Source organism: Hemitrygon akajei, chromosome 4 (assembly GCF_048418815.1).
Source record: "Hemitrygon akajei chromosome 4, sHemAka1.3, whole genome shotgun sequence".
Taxonomy (NCBI): Eukaryota; Metazoa; Chordata; class Chondrichthyes; order Myliobatiformes; family Dasyatidae; genus Hemitrygon; species Hemitrygon akajei.
The window spans coordinates 79552364-79569609 of record NC_133127.1 but is presented as its reverse complement, the minus strand read 5'-3'; the positions used below and the strand labels follow the sequence as shown (position 1 = coordinate 79569609).

Genomic DNA, 17246 nt, shown 5'->3' with positions numbered 1-17246 from the left:
TTTATGGAGAGGTAAGCCTGCAGGAAGCAGGCCAATGTCCGGTGCCAACTTGGCACGGAGCGTTGTCAAACTTGTTTCTTTTCAAATTGGGAAGTTTGGACAATCGGTACAAAGCAGCACCTGACTGCCAGCGTCGCAGCTTCCATTGCAACACAAGCAGCAGCCACTTCATTGTCCAGTTGGTGCAGTAGAAGCCCCATCAGTTGCTGTGCTAACTACTACAGACACAATCAGTCCGGCAGTCTGTAACACTGGGGAGAGACAGTGTCTTGATGGAACATAAACACACTCTTTCTGACCACTGTCCTTCATATTGTTTAGTCCAAACTGGTGTGTGTACCCTCAACTTCCCCTTCCTAAAGTCCACAACCAATTCCTTGATCTTACTAACACTGGGTGCAAGGTTGTTGCAACACTATTCAACCAGCAGATCTATCTTAATCTTGTACACCTACTCGTCACCATCTGAAATTCTGCCAACAATAGTTGTGTCACTGGCCAGTTTATAGATGCTGTTTGAGCTGTGCCTAGCCATGCAGTCATGGATATAGAGAAACCAGAGCAGCGGACTAAGCACACATCCTTGAGCTGCAGCAGTATTGTCAGCAAGGAGGAGATGTTATTTCCGATCTGAACTGACTGTGCTCTCCTGATGAGGAAGTAAATGAACCAGTTGCAGATGGAGCTACAGAAGCTCAGGTTTCAGGGCTTATTGATTAGCACTGAGGGTATGATGGTCAACACTGGGCTTGCTTTGTAGCCTCCTTTGGTTTTCTGTAATGGGCCATGTGTTCCACCAGGGTGTAAAGAGCCAAGGTGATAGGTCTACATTAAGGTGAAGACCAGGAGTGATGGTGTGCTGGCTGACAGAGGTTACGCTAGTAAAGGGATGAAAGAAAACTAGGAATACAGTACTGGTGGCATTGAAATTTCAAGGATCTGCTCTCTGTCACTGATTGTTTTAATCTCTTTACCCACTTGTCACCACCTACCACACCCCTAACCTTTTCTAAATTAAAATTTTTTAAAAATTTTTCCTGATTTGCTGAAAGGTCATTGACTTGAAAAACGACTGTGGAAAGATGAACAGAAGAGATTGCTTGCCAGTTTCCAATGGTCTGCCTGTAATGGTGTCTGATTACTGCACGGAGGTTGCATGTAAACTGTTATTCTGTTCCCTAACACAGCATTTTTTCTGCTTGTCAATTCTGAAGTGGGTCTCCAGTTCCCAATCCAAATCACATTAATACAAATTTGGCCCACATAATATAAACAGTGTTCCCAATCCATAAATCACATCATAACCAATTCACATTACAGAAACATGCAGAACTACCAGTACCCATCTACTAACCAGTAACTGGTTTATAGTGTTCTAGTCGAAATACCACTTAAATGGGTGCCTGCCTTCACCACCCACTCAGTGAGTTCCTGATTCCAATCGTCTACTAGGTAATACAGCTTCCCCCTCCAATTATCGTAATCAACAGCACCACTGTTTTTCCTATCATTGGCAGACTTATTAATGATGGCTCCTATATTCCTATGTAGCCCACTAGTGGACAGTATGTAACAAACAGTAGGGCTGCCAACACAGACTCATGTATACAGGTCTGTGGGCTGCCTGGTTCAGCATTGGGCAGACGAGTCAATATCAATGACTGGGGATAAATCTGTAAGAAGCACTGAAGACAATGGATGGTAAGAGGCCACCCCACAGTGGCAGATAATTCTGCTGCTCTGTTTTTGCATGGCAGGCAGGAGCTGCTAAACGTTAGAGGCGAAGGGGCAATGGAATGCAGGGGTAGTTATTGCTGTCATCAGGATAATTACCCTTTTATGTTATTTGTCGATGGTATACCTACTGAAGACAGTAAATAATTCTCCATTACTTAGCATTTCAGGTTTTTGTCATGTTGAATGTTGATGTCTGAGGTCTGTTTTGCTTATACGATTTCAGTGAGAGTCATGCGTGGTTTGGCTGAGTTTGACAAGCTGGCGGGTCATCGGTCCAATTTTCCAGCTGGTGTATTAAGGACGGAGGATCTCTAGCTGTCCCGCTTTATGGTTCTGATACAGGCTGCCTCTGACTGACTTTGTTTTTTGAAGAAAGGTTGAAAACAGGTGCTAAGTGATTTTTTTTGGTGCTAATAAGATGTCTGTTTCAAAGGCTGGCTTTTGCTCCCAATTCTGTAGTTAAATAAAGATTACCGTGATCTCAACCTGTCTGCAGAACACCTGCAGTTGTAACATTATAATCAGTGAAGTGTTTTATGTGGCTGATATACAGCTCGGACTAGGGATAGGTTTCTTGGGATCTGTTGTGGGAAATCAGATTCACGGCTTTGGTGAGAGGGGACCACAGACATTCACTACCAGTGAGTAGGTTAACTATTTATTTACAAGACAAAACAGACACTGAACGTTCAGCAAACCGTTCAAGCTGAACTCGGTTACAGATCCTTATCTAAACTCAGCATCCAAAATGGCAGGACAAAACCGATACTAACCATACGCACAGTGGCAAATATTTATCCAAAATGTGCACCCGGGCCCTCTCTACTGCAGCACATCCCCACTGTCTACCGTTTCCAAACCACCCTCACCTAACAGGTCCGTGGCGACCTGAAAACGAAAGGAGATCACATGGTTACTGCACACTAGATGTAAACTCTTTTGGCACCGTGATGTCATCAGCTAAACAGAAGCGAGTGGGAGGGGCTGCAATGCTCCTTGCACGGGCCAATCTCCACCTCTCATGGGGGAGTGGCTTTCCTTGAGCAGATAAGTTAAGGCACTGCAGCAGAATGTAACATCTGGTGGTGCAGGTGGAGAAGACCCAGAACAGAAGAGAATCCAATGTGCCTCTGGGCTGGGAGAAAGAAGTTCACTTCATCTAGCAGCATCTGATGGCTTTGCATCATCCTTCCACCCCTCCTCTAGACTAAGGCGAACCCTCTCAGGATCCCTTTCTCCAGACAGCTCCTGCTGGCTCAACCACTTGCACTCTGAAATGTTTGCTCAGTTTTGCCGCTCAGAGAACTTTTGTAAACAATGTTGAAATTGCATCACATTGGGCAAGCTCTTGACAAATTGCCTCAGAGATTCTGATAATCCATTTCAAAATTCCTCTTCAAATCTCCCACAAGTGATTATTTATTTATTTAGAGAGTAGAATGGCACTACATTTGTTCATCTGGTTTTGGAAACAGAACAAGTTATAGCTCTGGGTACCAAGATGTTATGTAGCCTTTGGTGTAAAGATGGCTGTATCAAAAAAAATGATAAAGGTGAAAAATTTCAACACACCTTGTGCTGAAGGAAGACTGACCTAGCTATGGCATGTAAGACCTATTCTTGGTTGCTTTGGAATCATTTAAGTGCCTAAGCATTCAGAAAAAAAATGCTTCTTTTCAGAAGCTATTAAGGACCCTATGTTGCACATTTTCAGTTGGTACTGAGGAAGTGGCTATTTGCAAGGATAAAATATTCTTTTGAGGTTATTGTATACCAGAAGTCATTCAATGACTGCAACCATTTCACGAACAAAGAAAAAAGCCGTTAAAATACTTAGTAACTTAATCATAATATTTTTAATATTCTTTGCTGACACAAATGTAGATGCTTAAGTGCCTCCAAGGAAATATAAATCAACTTATTTAGAACTATTTTATAATTCTGCATATCATTTGGATAAGTACAGTGTATGAATTACCAAAAGTGCTACATCAGGACTCCAACAGCAGAATATACAGAACTATATAGCAAAGCACAGAAAATCATTAGACTTCTAAAAAGGTTGGAAAGGACATTATTCTCAGGGCATGGTTTAACCCTGCTACTCAGCCTGTTTGTTTGGAGAGTTGTTAGAAAAGTGAGCCATATGCACCTTTTTGCCGTTTCATCCAGTCCTTGGTTCCCTATGGCTACTGCACAAAACAACAAAGATGGAACCTAGAAAGCTGCTCAGCAATGCAACAAAAAGCAATATTGTTACAAAGCAAAAGTCACCATTGACAGTCAAAGAGGGGAAAATATAGTTAACAGGAAATTAATTACAAAATAGAAGAAATATTTAATATAATTCATCTAGTAAATCTGGTTTATTTACAGCAAAAGCTGTAAAATGGTTAAATTAGATATGATACTAAAAAGGCACAACGTTCCCTTTCTTAAATACACTGTAAGCATCAGATCTTTATGCATGCAGAAACATTTCACTTTACAAAATTTACCTTTTATAAAAGAGACTATATTTCAATTTTTCCTGCCAAAATATACTTCTTTCAAAAAATACATTTCTCCAAATTCCTTTTAACCTTTGAATATATCCCTTTTCATCTCTTTGATACATATCTGTATTTTATCAATCCAAAACCTTCATGAAGCTTTTCTTTAGTGTATAGCAACATACAGGACACCAAGCCTGCTAAAATAATTTTTAAAGCCAGCAAAACATGAGGAGGAAAGTTTAAGGCAAAGTTCATCATTGAGGATCACTTCTTGTGGAAATAAAGGGATTTGGTCATTCCCATTGTGACGTCCGGCAACTGGTCATTGATGATTTCCACCAGCATGTCTGGGAATTCAATCTTTAGTGCTTTTGATTCCACAAACGTGTAGAAGCAGAACTGCAGCAGCCCACTGACCAGCTGGAAGGGAAGAACGTTCTCAGTCAAAACCAGATTTCTATAGTTATTTCATCATCTTTACAAACGTGCAAACAATTGTTCTAGTCTCCTAGCCTTTGCCCGTAGGCCTCCACCACAAAAGAGCCCGTGGAAGTATCTCAAATCTTCACTGAAATTCCCCATCATATTTTGCTTAGTATCTCCTACATTCTTCTTCTTACTACAAGGATGGATCCCCAATGAGGGTCTATGAACTGCACTCAGTAGTGTAGTACCGTTGTCTCATTTGGTGAAAACAGGTCCCTCCAGGAATGTCTGAGACCAGTATACAGGGAACAAAAATTAAAGAAGGGAATAATATATCTAAGAAAGGCAAGGGAGAGGTGTGATGTCGATAATCTGATTTTGGGACGAGTAAGCAGGGTTCCTGGCATCATCATATTGACAGGTGCCCGAAGTGCTCCAACACTGACACCTGTCAAGGAGAAGGTGGCAATAAGGGGTACAATCCAGCTGATGTGTGAAACTTTCACCCTCAATATGTATTTCCTAAATGCCAATTTTATTTGGGGTGAATTTTCTCTTTGTTCTTTCCCCTCCCAGAAAGAGATCATGCAGTTGATCTGCCTCCAACATGGTTGAATGGGGGCTGCTAGTGAGAAGCTGCATGGTTAAATCATGCTGGTCTAAAAAGAGCTCAGCATCTCAGGAAGTGACACCAGGTAATTTTAAAGTTGCTATCACACCTAAATAATTTCCATTCTCAGTCTTGCAAATAAATTACAATGTTAATCTTAAAACAATGCCACAGTCAAATTTGATGTTGATTGTTATGCACGTCCTTTCTTTACTACACCTCTGGAAACACAGACCCTTTTCCACAACTGATAGCACACAAAGAGCTCTCCCTCCTTCACCATAAGACATATGAACAGAATTAGGTCATTCAGCCCATCGAGTCTGCTTCGCCATTCCATCATGGTTGAACCTGGATCCCACTCAACCCCATGTATGACCATCTGCAGGCTACTTTCCCCCTCAATGAACTGGATATATAACAGTCTCAGTCTATAAAATATAGTTTTTAATTAACAGATCTAAACCCAACAACTGGAGTGGAAGTTGCTAATGATGTAGTTGTGGAAGTTGAGATTTGTGGAGGAGCAGGATGGATGTACCCACTCAGCACCTGGGTATCATGCTGCATCAAGGAAACATGAAATACCTGGTGTAACATGTAAAAAGAGGTGCTGGCACCACAGACACACAACACCATTCTTGATCTGACTGGTTTCTGTGCTCATCCAAATAAGGGTGAGCATTTGATTGATAATGTAAAATGGCCCGTGGCTGAACAGTCAAACTACTGCTCAATGGGACTCATTATCAAGCAGCATTAAGTTTGCTCTCAGCAGCATTGTGACATTTGAATTAATTTTGACCTGTTGAGAATAATTAAGAAAAGCTTCTACTGTGGTGATTCCAAATTAATGATGGAACTTTTCCATAAAAGGATGCTTTTCAGCTGGATGAGCTAATGTTTCCCCTGAAGTCTCAAAAAGGAATTTGGGAAAATTTGTGTGGAAATACTTTGTGAACTTGCCTTATAGACTGTGTTATATGCACCTGTGTTCTAATAATGGTCATTAGATACCCTGCTTCACTTGAGATAGAAATCCTGCAATATCACTGGGTGAAAAGAAATGGCGTTCAAATATTAAGTGGTTTAAGAGACCGTTAGCGACATTACAGAAGACAGCATAAGCTGCCTAGGTATTTGATAGTGCAACTCTGAAACTGCTATGCCATTTAGCAATTTTGATGCAGCTGTCAAGAACCCAACATAACCCCATGGAACTCTTGACGTATTTGAGATCCATGGCATCAAAAACTTCTCAGGAAAACTTTTGTAGAATTCTTGGACCTAAGTAACACTCACAGTAAACAGATAAGAGGCTGAAATTTAGTTTCCACAGAATTATTGAATTCATATATTGCCTTAGTAGGATACTTAATTTAAATCAAGAGAAAACAATAACATCTAGACTTGCATGGATAGACCTCATGCTATCTCAAAGACTCTCCTGCAGGGAGCAGTGTGGTGGCACTAGGCTGGCAATAACTGGAGCCTACTATGGCAACAGTATTGATTTTTGCCAACAGTCATAATAGATAATGAGAAGAAACAAATGCTTATCCCTAGATTTGAGTCAGCTTTAGCTGCCATCACACTGTATTGACAAAAGTACATTTATGACACTCTCAGGCTTGAGATTGAGCCATCTAATCAGTTTAATTTAGGAAATGTAACAACAGAATTTTGAAAATACAAGTTTATTTTCAATCCATAGTCAGAATATAGCTTGTAGCTTCTTCTATTTAAAGATTTAACAAGGCCATGAGGAGCAATAGAATTTGATATGCCTTAGGGTTGCAACTTGTATAAGTTATTACCAGGCGTTAACCAATTCCAGAGGGAAGAAATGCAACAAAATCAAGCACTAGCTCATTTTGGAATGGCAGCCATATCACACATCATTGTCTACTATTAGCTTACAGAAACTCGTGGCAGAATCTGCTACTGTCAGTGGGAATTGCTAATTATAACATTTAACAACAAACACTATAAAGTGTTGGGATTATTTTTGATTTGAAATCACACTGTATAATAGTGATAACCAAATGATTTGATAAAATGGTAGAGGATTTCAAACAAACACAATTGTCAGAATGATACTGATATACAAAATCAGTTTAATCATACTCTGGTTTAATCTAGTTTCAGTAATGGATTTCTGTGGTGCTTTTACTTCAGAAGGGAAATAGGAATAATCCAGGTAATTATAGGCCAATGAGTCTCACATCAGTGGTAGGGAAGCTGTTGGAGAGGATATTGAGGGGCATGATTTGTATGCATTTGGAAAGGTATGGTGCCATCTTTGGGGCAGTCAAGATGGCTTTGTGCCAAACAGGTCATGCCTTCCAAACTTGAGTTTTTTTGAGGAAGTGACAAAGGAACTTGCTGAGAGTAAGCCGTGGAAGTTATCTACATGGATGTTAGTAAGGCACTTGATTAAGTCCCTCATGGTTGATTCAGAAGATAAAGATGCTTGGAATTCAGAGTGAATTGTAAGTTGATACTTGGAACGGGCTTGCCTATAGAAGACAGCGAGTGGGAGTGGAAGGCTGTTTCCTGGCTGGAGGTGACCAGTGGTAAACTTTAAGGATTGGTCCTAGGACCTCTGTTGCTTGGATATATATCAATGACTTGGATGAAAATGTAGATGGGTAGATTAGCAAGTTTGAGGATAATTGGTGTTCCATAGAGAGTGTAAAAGATTATCAAAGAATATAGTGGGACATATATTCTCACTATAGGCAGAGGAGTGGCAGATGGTGTTTAATTTGAGCAAGGATGAGGTGTTACAATTTGAGGAGCCAAATGAAAGGAAAAGTAGAGTCATTGGTAGGCCTTTAGATAGCATTAAAGTGCAAAGGGATTTTGGGGTCTATAGTTTACTGACAGTGGCTACCCGAGTGAATAAGATGGTAATGAAGGTGTATGGTATGCTTGCTTTCATTGGTAAGGATGCTGAGTACAACAATAAGCAAGTCAAACTGCAGCTGTATAAAACTTCAGACAGACTGCACTCTAGAGTATTGTGTGCAGTTCTGATTGCCCCATTAAAGGAAGGATGTGGAGACTGTGGAGAGGCTGCAGAAGAGGATGCTACCTGGATTAGAGGGTACGAGCTTGAAGGAAAGGTTGGGCAAACTTGGATTGTTCTCCATAGAGCATTGGAGGCTGATAGAGGATTTTTTTTAAACCTAAGAGAGGCATGGATAGGGAAGACAGTCAGAATCATTTTCCCAGGGTAAAAATTATGAATATCAAAGGACATACCTTTAAGGGGGAGGGGTTTACAAGCTCTGTGAGGGGTAAATTTGTTAAGCAGAGAGTGGCAAGTGCCTGGGATAGTTTACCAGGGTGGTAGTGAAAGCAGTTTGGTGGGAGTTTGAGGTTCTTAGATAGACACATAGTTAGGTTGATGAAGGAAAGGTGGTGGTTGTTGTCTATATAGACTTCAGCAAGGCCTTTGTCTAAGTCCTGCATGGGAGGCTGGTCCAGAAAAGTTAAATCGCTTGCCATTCAGGATGAAGCAGTCAACAGGATTCAACATTGGTTTAGAAGGATAAGCCAAAGCGTGGTAGCAATTGATAATTTATGGTGAACTGGATGAGCAAATTTGTGGAAAGATTGGGGGCATAGCAGATAAAAAGGAAGACCATCATAGCTTGTAATAGGATCTGGACCAGCTGGGAGAAAATGGCAGATGGAATTTAATGCAGACAAGTGTGAGGTGTTGCACTTTGGGAGGATAAATCAGCATAGGACTTACACAATGAATGGCAAGGCTTTAAGGTGCATGGCAGAACAAAGAGACCTGGGAATACAGATCCATAATTCCTTGAAAGTGGTACCACAGTTAGATAGGGTCGTAAAGAGAGACTTTGGCACATGGGCTTTCATAAAACAGGGCACAGACTACAGGAGTTGGGACATTACTGTGAAGTTTTGAAATTGTATATAATATTGGTCAAGCCAAATTTGGAGTATTGTGTGCAGTTCTGGTCACCAACTTACATGAAAGATATCAATAAGCTTGAAATAATGTTGCCAGGACTTGAACTTGAGTTATAGGGAAAGGTTGAATAGATTAGGACTTGTTTCCCAGGAATGCAAGAGTGAGGGAATAAGATGGGATGATAACAGTTTACAATACTACAAATGTGGTCGGTCCAACACTTTATAAGGCCTCAGCAGTACATCCTTGCTTTTATATTCTAGTCCTCTCGAAGTGAATGCTTATATCACATTGCCTTCCTTACTGCTGACTCAACCTGCAAGTTAATCTTTAGGCAATCCTACACTAGGACTCCAAGTACCTTTGCACCTTTGATTTCTGAATTTGCTCACCATATAGAAAATAGTCTATGTCTTTATTCTTTCGACCAAAGTACATGACCATACAATTCCCTATGCTGTACTTCACCTGCCACTTCTTTGCCCGTTCTCTGAATCTATCCAAGTCCTTCTGCTGACTCCCTGCCTCCTCAACACTGCCAACCCCTCCACCTATCTTTGTAACATCTGCTAACTTGGCCACAAACTTGACTCACTTAACTTGGTGTTGTGTCTATACTTTCCTCAGTTGATTGTGTGTTCTGACTCAAACACTTCAGTACTCCTGTTAATTTAAGTAAAGTCTTTTTAGCTGGTGGGATTTCAAAATGGGAAAATTCAATGTCACTTTCTAAATGATCAGTATAAGAAACTAAAAAGGATATCTTGTTCTGAGAGGTCAGAGAGCTTTTGATGTTCATTATTTTTATATGAAATGCATTTTTCTGGAAACTCTTTTATTTTTTTTGTAATTTATTTTTTTATTGAAGTTCATCAATAAACAAACATTTCCATAAGATGTATTTCAGACATTGTACATATATATCATATAATCATATATATCACAAAATCTCCACAAAGTATTTATCTGCGGTATACACTTATAGAAAAGAGTGGAAAGAAAAAACAAGCAAAAGGAAAGAACTATGTACAAGTAGGGAGTGATCTTTTTTTTTACAACAGATTCATTGATTTTTGAGAATAAAATCAGGCCTATGAGGCATTATGTAGTTAAACCATTTTTCCCAGTATGAATCAAATTGTTCCAGCTTATGATTAACAGATGCTGTTATCTTCTCCATTTTGTAAATGTCCATTGTAATTTCCATCCATGTATTTAAAGTTGGGCTCTCCTGTGATAACCATTTCCTAGTAAGAGTCTTTTTACCAGCCACCAACAGTATATTCATTAAATATTTATCTCTTTTCAACCATTCTTGAGGTATATATCCAAAATATATGGTCTTACTCTCCAAGGGTATTACACATTTAAAGATGTCTTGTAGGGCATTGTGTATCCCCCTCCAATAGTTTTTGATAACAGGGCAGTCCCAAAAAATGATAATGATTTGCATTTTGATTTCCACAATTTCTCCAGCAAACAGGGAGGTTATTATCATAATGGGATTTCTGAGAGGGTGTAATAAAATATCAAGTTTTTCCATCCAAACTCCCTCCATTTCTGTGAATTGGTACACTTCCATTGATATCTCCATATTGTTGTCCATTCTTCCTCAGATATAATTATCCCACCTTCCTTCTCCCATTTTGTTTTAATGTATGAAGTCGAATGTGTTTTAAGATTTGACAACCCCTTATACATGCTTGAAATGATTCTACTACCATTATCTGAATTATATGCTTTTCTAAAGAGCTCTATCAAGCATGTATTTGCCTTGGTTACATTTTTAAGTGTCTTATTAACATATTGTCACTATATATATGTGTGTGTGTGTGTGTGTGTGTATGTATATGTATATATGTATATATATTTGTGTGTGCACATACACACACATATATATATATATACACACACACACACACACACACATATGTATGTATGTATATATAGGAGTTCACAGGGAAATCTTTTCTGTGTAATGGATTTGTTCACTGACTTTTATGAATACTGAAATGGGGGCCCTCAACTCACAAATAGGAGGGGTTATCCCCCACAGCTAGACATTTCCTCTAGCTCAACGCAGGGTCATCTACTAGAGACCTCAGCCTTGGAATCACACTTTTGTTGGCATTTTTGTTATTATTTGAGTTTCTTGGTTCTTATTTGTTCAGGGAGTAGATCGATAAAGTTTTATTCTAATTTCAATGATACATTGCCAGATAAATACAGATGGCTAAGGACAAGGAGAAATTAATTTCTTTTAATGTAAATAACTATTAAATCCAATCAAATGTAAGGGAATTTTATCCAAAATGAAAAAAGAACAAGCCCATGTAGTATATTTACAGGAAACTCATTTAAGTGATAATGAGCATAAAAAACTAAAGAGAATGGGCTTCACTAATCTGTTTTTCTCCTCATATAAATCAGGACATAGGAGAGGAGTTGCTATTCTTATCTCAAGTAAGCTAAATTTTGAAAAAATATTCGAAATGGGAGATAAAGAAGGCAGATATATTCTGGTAAGGGGGAATATAGACGGCCATTCAGTTACTCTGTTGAATATATATGCACCCTGGGAAGTGATATTGGTTTCTTTCAGAAAATTACTGATATTATGGTAACGGAAACAGAAGGTCTCCTGATATGTGGGGGAGACTTAAATTTACAATTACAACCAAACTTAGACTCTTCCACTAGAAAAACCTATGAAACAAAATCTTTACATGAGAAAGTTAATACACTTTTTGAGGATGTTGGTTTAATTGATATATGGAGGGACCTTTTCCCTGACAGAAGGGATTACACTCATTATTCTGCTCCACATTCTGTATATACAAGAATAGACTATTTCATAACATTTGGAAAAGACAAAGACAAAATAAACACCTGTGGAATTGGGACAATAGATGTAAGTGACCATGCACCTATATATTTATCTGTTGATTTTGACCTACAATCAAAGAATACTGTTTGGAAACTAAATTCAAGTCTACTCAATGATCCATACTTTAAGGAACAAATTAAAAAAGAAATTGGTCTCTACTTAGAATTTAATGATAATGGAGAGGTTTCACCTCCCATTTTATGGGATACTCTGAAGGCGGTCTTAAGAGGGAAAATTATAGCAGTATCTTCATATAAGAAAAAAATAAGGAATAAAACATTAGAGGAATTACAAAATAGGCTGAAGGAACTAGAGAAAAACACATTGAATTTGGCACAGGATACATTAGGGGAAATTAAAAGAATTAGGAATGAAATAAATAATTTGGCTACGCAAGAAATCAGGAAAAACTTAATGTTTCTGAAACAGAGACATTATGAAAGTGGATTGAAATCTATGAAAATACTGGTGTGGAAACTGAAAAAGAAGATAGCAGAAATTATAATTCATAGAATTAGGGACCCAAGAACGAAAATGATAAAAAGTAAGCTAAGTGAAATTCAAGAAGCTTTTGAACTGTTTTACAAAACTCTATATTCCAAAGTTCCGGGGGAAGCATAACCCAAATTGACACCTTCTTGAGTTCTCTAGAGTTACCCACTTTAAGCGAAGAACACAATAGAAGGATGACTGCTGACATAACTGAAGCTGAATTAAAAGCTGCAATTAGTAGGCTTAAATTAAGCAAGTCACCAGGATCAGATGGGTATATGCCAGAGTGGTACAAAGAATTTAAAAATGAGTTAATTCCTGTTTTACTCCCCACACTGAACTGGGCTCTAAAAAAGGCACAAAGGCCACCCAGTTGGAAAGAAGTGATAATCTCAGCTATACCGAAAGAAGGCAAGGATAAAATGGAATGTGGGTCATTTAGACCAATATCCGTTCTTAATGTAGATTATAGGTTATTTACCTCCATCATGGCCAAACGATTAGAGGAATTTCTACCCATACTGATACGTAATGATCAAACAGGTTTTATACGACAATGCCAGACTCAAGACAATATACGAAGGACACTTCACATTATGGATCATATACCAAAAAAAATCGAAACAATAGTGATAAGCGTAGACGCTGAAAAAGCATTTGATTCGGTTAATTGGAATTTTCTTTACAGAGTTTTACATAGATTTGGTTTCCAAGACACAATTATTAAAACTATACAGACACTATATGACAATCCTACTGCTAGGATTAAACTCAATGGATATTTATCAAATAGTCTTACCCTAGAAAGGGGCACGAGACAGGGTTGTGCATGGTCACCACTACTCTTCGCGCTATATCTGGAACCATTAGCTCAATACATCAGACAAAATGAAGATATCAGGGGAATTACTATTAAAGGGACAGAGCATAATTGGCTTGTTATGCGGATGACATTTTGATCTATCTAGGGCAACCAACGTACTCTTTACCTAATTTGATGCAATCCTTTGAACAATATGGTCAATTATCAGGATACAAGATCAACATAGACTGGAAACTCTTTTACAAAGAGATTTGCCAATAAATAAGGCGGATTTCCCAATCTGATTCATTGATTTTTAACTTGACCCATCTTTATGTGCAACTATCCATTCTGTTTTACTAAGTTACCACACGTGGACCCTTGGGGCATCTAACAGAATTACCACACGTGGACCCTTGGGGCATGTGACTGTTATAGAGGGTTGAGGCGATTCTTCGAAGAGCCATAAAGCCCTGTAACAATCAAGACAGGAACTATGAAACTCCACAATCAGGGAACGTTACTTTCATAGACTTACCTCATGCACACAGTCCAAGACTTTGGTCAACTGATAAAACCGTTGCCAGTTTTGTCCCATGTTATTTTCATTTCTTGCTATAACTCGTCTCAACTCCTTGATATAAGTTGTCCTCATTTCGTCAAATGAAGCTTGACTTTTTAGGCCATCTTTTGGAACTGTGCAGTACACAATAAAAACAGTTTTTATCAATTATGATGCCCACCAAGTCCTTTTTTAAATAAAATAATCTATTTAAAATTGCATAATAGATTGACCTACTGAATTTTAATAGTGTTGGGACAAATACAAGTTCTCATTGATCACAGGGGAGTCTTATAGCCAATCCTATTTATTTGCTTGCCTTCTCCTACCTGCATACAGGCAGAGGCTAAAGAACATGGCTCCAGAGATAAGGACAAATAAAAGATTGCGGGAGGCAGAGAAGCAGCTACAGGTTTGCTTTGAGCCAGCAGACTGGGTTGTGCTCAAACACTCATTAGACAATCTGAATGAAAACACCATGGTTGTCACAGACTTTATAAAAACAGTCACAAACAAGTGTGTCCTCACAAAATCTTTCAGTCTTCCCCAACCAGAAGCCCTGGATGAACCATGAGATCTGGAACCTGCTGAGGGCCAGATCAGTGGCATTCAGATCTGGCAACCAAGTAAGATAATGAGGCCCAGGTGTAATATCGGGAAAGCCATCTCACCCACAGTGACTCAAGTTTGTTGATTCTGGACCAAATTTGAGTCACTGGAGAAGGCTCTACAGGTGTAGCATGGCTTGAATGCTATCACCTCTTATAAAGTAAAACCATGCAAAATAGGTGACAACAAGGTTTCACTCCCAGACGAGCTCAATACCTTCAATGCTCACTTTGACCGACAACACATGGAGGAACCTTCATGAACTCCCACAGTGCCCAAAGACCCTGTGATTTCAGTCTTTCAGTGTAAAAGCATCCTTCAGGAGAGTGAACCTATGGAAACATCCAGCCCAAATGGGGTATCTAACCTGCGCTGATCAAATGGCTGGAGTGTTCACCGATATCTTTAACTTCTCACTTTGACAGGTTGAGGTACCCTCTCTCTTAAAGCAGGCTTCAGTTATGCCACTGCCTAAGAAGAATGTGGTAACCTGCCTCAATGACTATCAGTAGCACTTATTTTCACTGTGATGAAGTGTTTTGAGAAGCTGATGATGAAACATATCAACTCCTGCCTGAGAAGCAACTTGGATCCACTCCAAGCTGGCGACCAACACAACAGGTCTAGAGATGTCATTTTATTGACTCCACTCAACCCTGGAACATCTGGACAGTAAAGATGCATACATCAAGATGCTCTTGTATCGACTACAGCTCAACATTCGATATCATCATCCCCTCAAAACCAATCAATAAGTTTCAATACCTTGGCCTCAATACCTTCTTGTGCAATTGGATCCTCGATTTTCTCACTTGCACACCCCAGTCAGTTTGGATTGGCAACAACCATCTCCTTCACAAACTCTATTAAAACAGGTGCATCACAAGACTGTGTGCTTAGCCTTCTGCTCTACTCACTTTACAGTTATGATTGTGAGACTAAGCACAGCTTCAATTCTGCACTTAAATTTCCGATGACACCACTGTCGTAGGACAAATCAAAAATGGGAGACTGAAAATCTGGCTGGGTGGTGCCATAACCACCTTTCACCCAAGGTCAGCAGGAGCAAGGGGCTAGGGTGAGGAAGCCAATAGTCCATAAGCCACTCCTTACCAGGGGATCCGAGGTAGAGAGAATTAGCAACTTTAAACTCCTCGGGGTTCTCATTTCAGATGATCTGTCCTGGGCCCAGTACTCACCTGCCATTACGAATTAAGCATCGCAGCATCTCTGCTTCCTTAGAAGTTTGTGAAGATTTGGCATGACATGTAGAACTCTGACAAATTTCTATCGAAGTGTGGTGAAGAACATTGACTGCTTGCATCATGTATGTAACACCAATGTTATTGAATAGAAAAGTTTCTTTAGAATTGAAAGATTATTTTGGATTTTGTTCTCCTGTCACACATGGAAATACTCTAAGAACGCAGCACTGAAAATTATGTGGATCTAATTCACAGGGACATCCTACAGAAACTGTAACTAAATGCTCTATGATGTTGGTGCACAAGAATAAAAAGAATGTAACAGTAATGCAAACAACACACACAAAATGCTGGTAGACACAGCAGGCTAGGCAGCATCTATAGGGAGAAGAGCTTTCGACGTTTCGGGCTGAGACCCTTCATCAGGACTAACCGAAAGGAAAGATAGTAAGAGATTGCTACCTGTGCCACGTGCAAGTGAGGCAAGGAACAGGAAGATTATACAGATTAATATGTGGCTGAGAGGATGGTGCAGGAGGGAGGGCTTCGGATTTTTAGATAATTAGGCTTTGTTCCAGGGAAGGTGGGATCTGTTCTGAAGGGACGGTTTACACCTGAACTGGAGCGGTACTAACATTCTTGCAGGGAAGTTTGCTAGTGCTTCTTGAGGGGGTTTAAACTAAATTTGCAGGGGGCAGGGATCCAGAATGAGAGAGAGGATAGCGAGATGAAGAATAAAGGACAGGTGGGGACTACACAGTTCCGGAATATTAAGTGTGTAGTAGAGAAAGGTGAGGTGGAACAAATGATAAGGAGGACACATGTACAGAGGGATGGTCTGACGGAACATGGAGTTAAATGTGCAGAAAGAATAAGTAAATTTAGGAAGGACAACAAAATTCTAGGGGTGTATAGCCCGATGGGAGTTCGTGGAGCTGGGTTAAGCACAATAGGCAGCGATTTAAACAGAGAGAGGCGAAATGGGCTAAAAATTCTATATCTGAATGCACCAAGTGTCAGAAATAAGGTGGATGAGCTTGAAGCTCAGGTGCGAATGGGTAACTATGATGTTGTTGGGATAACGGAGACATGGCTGCAGGGAGATCAGACCTGGGAAATGAATGTACAAGGGTATACATGCTATCGTAGGGACAGAAATGTGGGCAGAGGGGGTGGGGTGGCCCTGTTGGTGAGGAATGAGATTCTGTCCTTTGCAAGGGGGGACATAGAGTCAGGAGAAGTAGAGTCTGTGTGGATAGAACTGAGGAACAGTAAGGGCAAAAGGACCCTAATGGGTGTTGTCTATAGGCCACCAAACAGTAGCATGGATATTGGGTGCAAGTTGAATAGGGAGTTAACATTGGCATGTGGCAAAGGTAATGTCGCAGTAGTTATGGGGGATTTCAACATGCAGGTGAACTGGGAGAATCAGGTTGGTGCTGGACCCCAGGATAGGGAGTTTGTAGAGTGCC

The 17246-nt window shown here is 39.7% G+C and overlaps 1 protein-coding gene across 2 annotated transcripts in view; it reads right to left on the bottom strand.

Annotated features, from left to right (window-relative positions):
• Positions 1-3567: 3567 nt before the first annotated feature.
• The window catches only part of nr3c2 (nuclear receptor subfamily 3, group C, member 2), a 354577-nt gene continuing 340898 nt past the window's right edge, over positions 3568-17246 (bottom strand). For both annotated transcript variants that reach the window (XM_073042920.1, XM_073042919.1), the window contains exons 8-9: positions 13937-14094; positions 3568-4652 (exon numbers count right to left, since the gene is read on the bottom strand). In XM_073042920.1, coding sequence (XP_072899021.1) covers positions 4497-4652; positions 13937-14094 — 314 coding nt within the window. In that variant the 3' untranslated portion in view covers positions 3568-4496. The remainder of the gene's footprint in view (positions 4653-13936; positions 14095-17246) is intronic.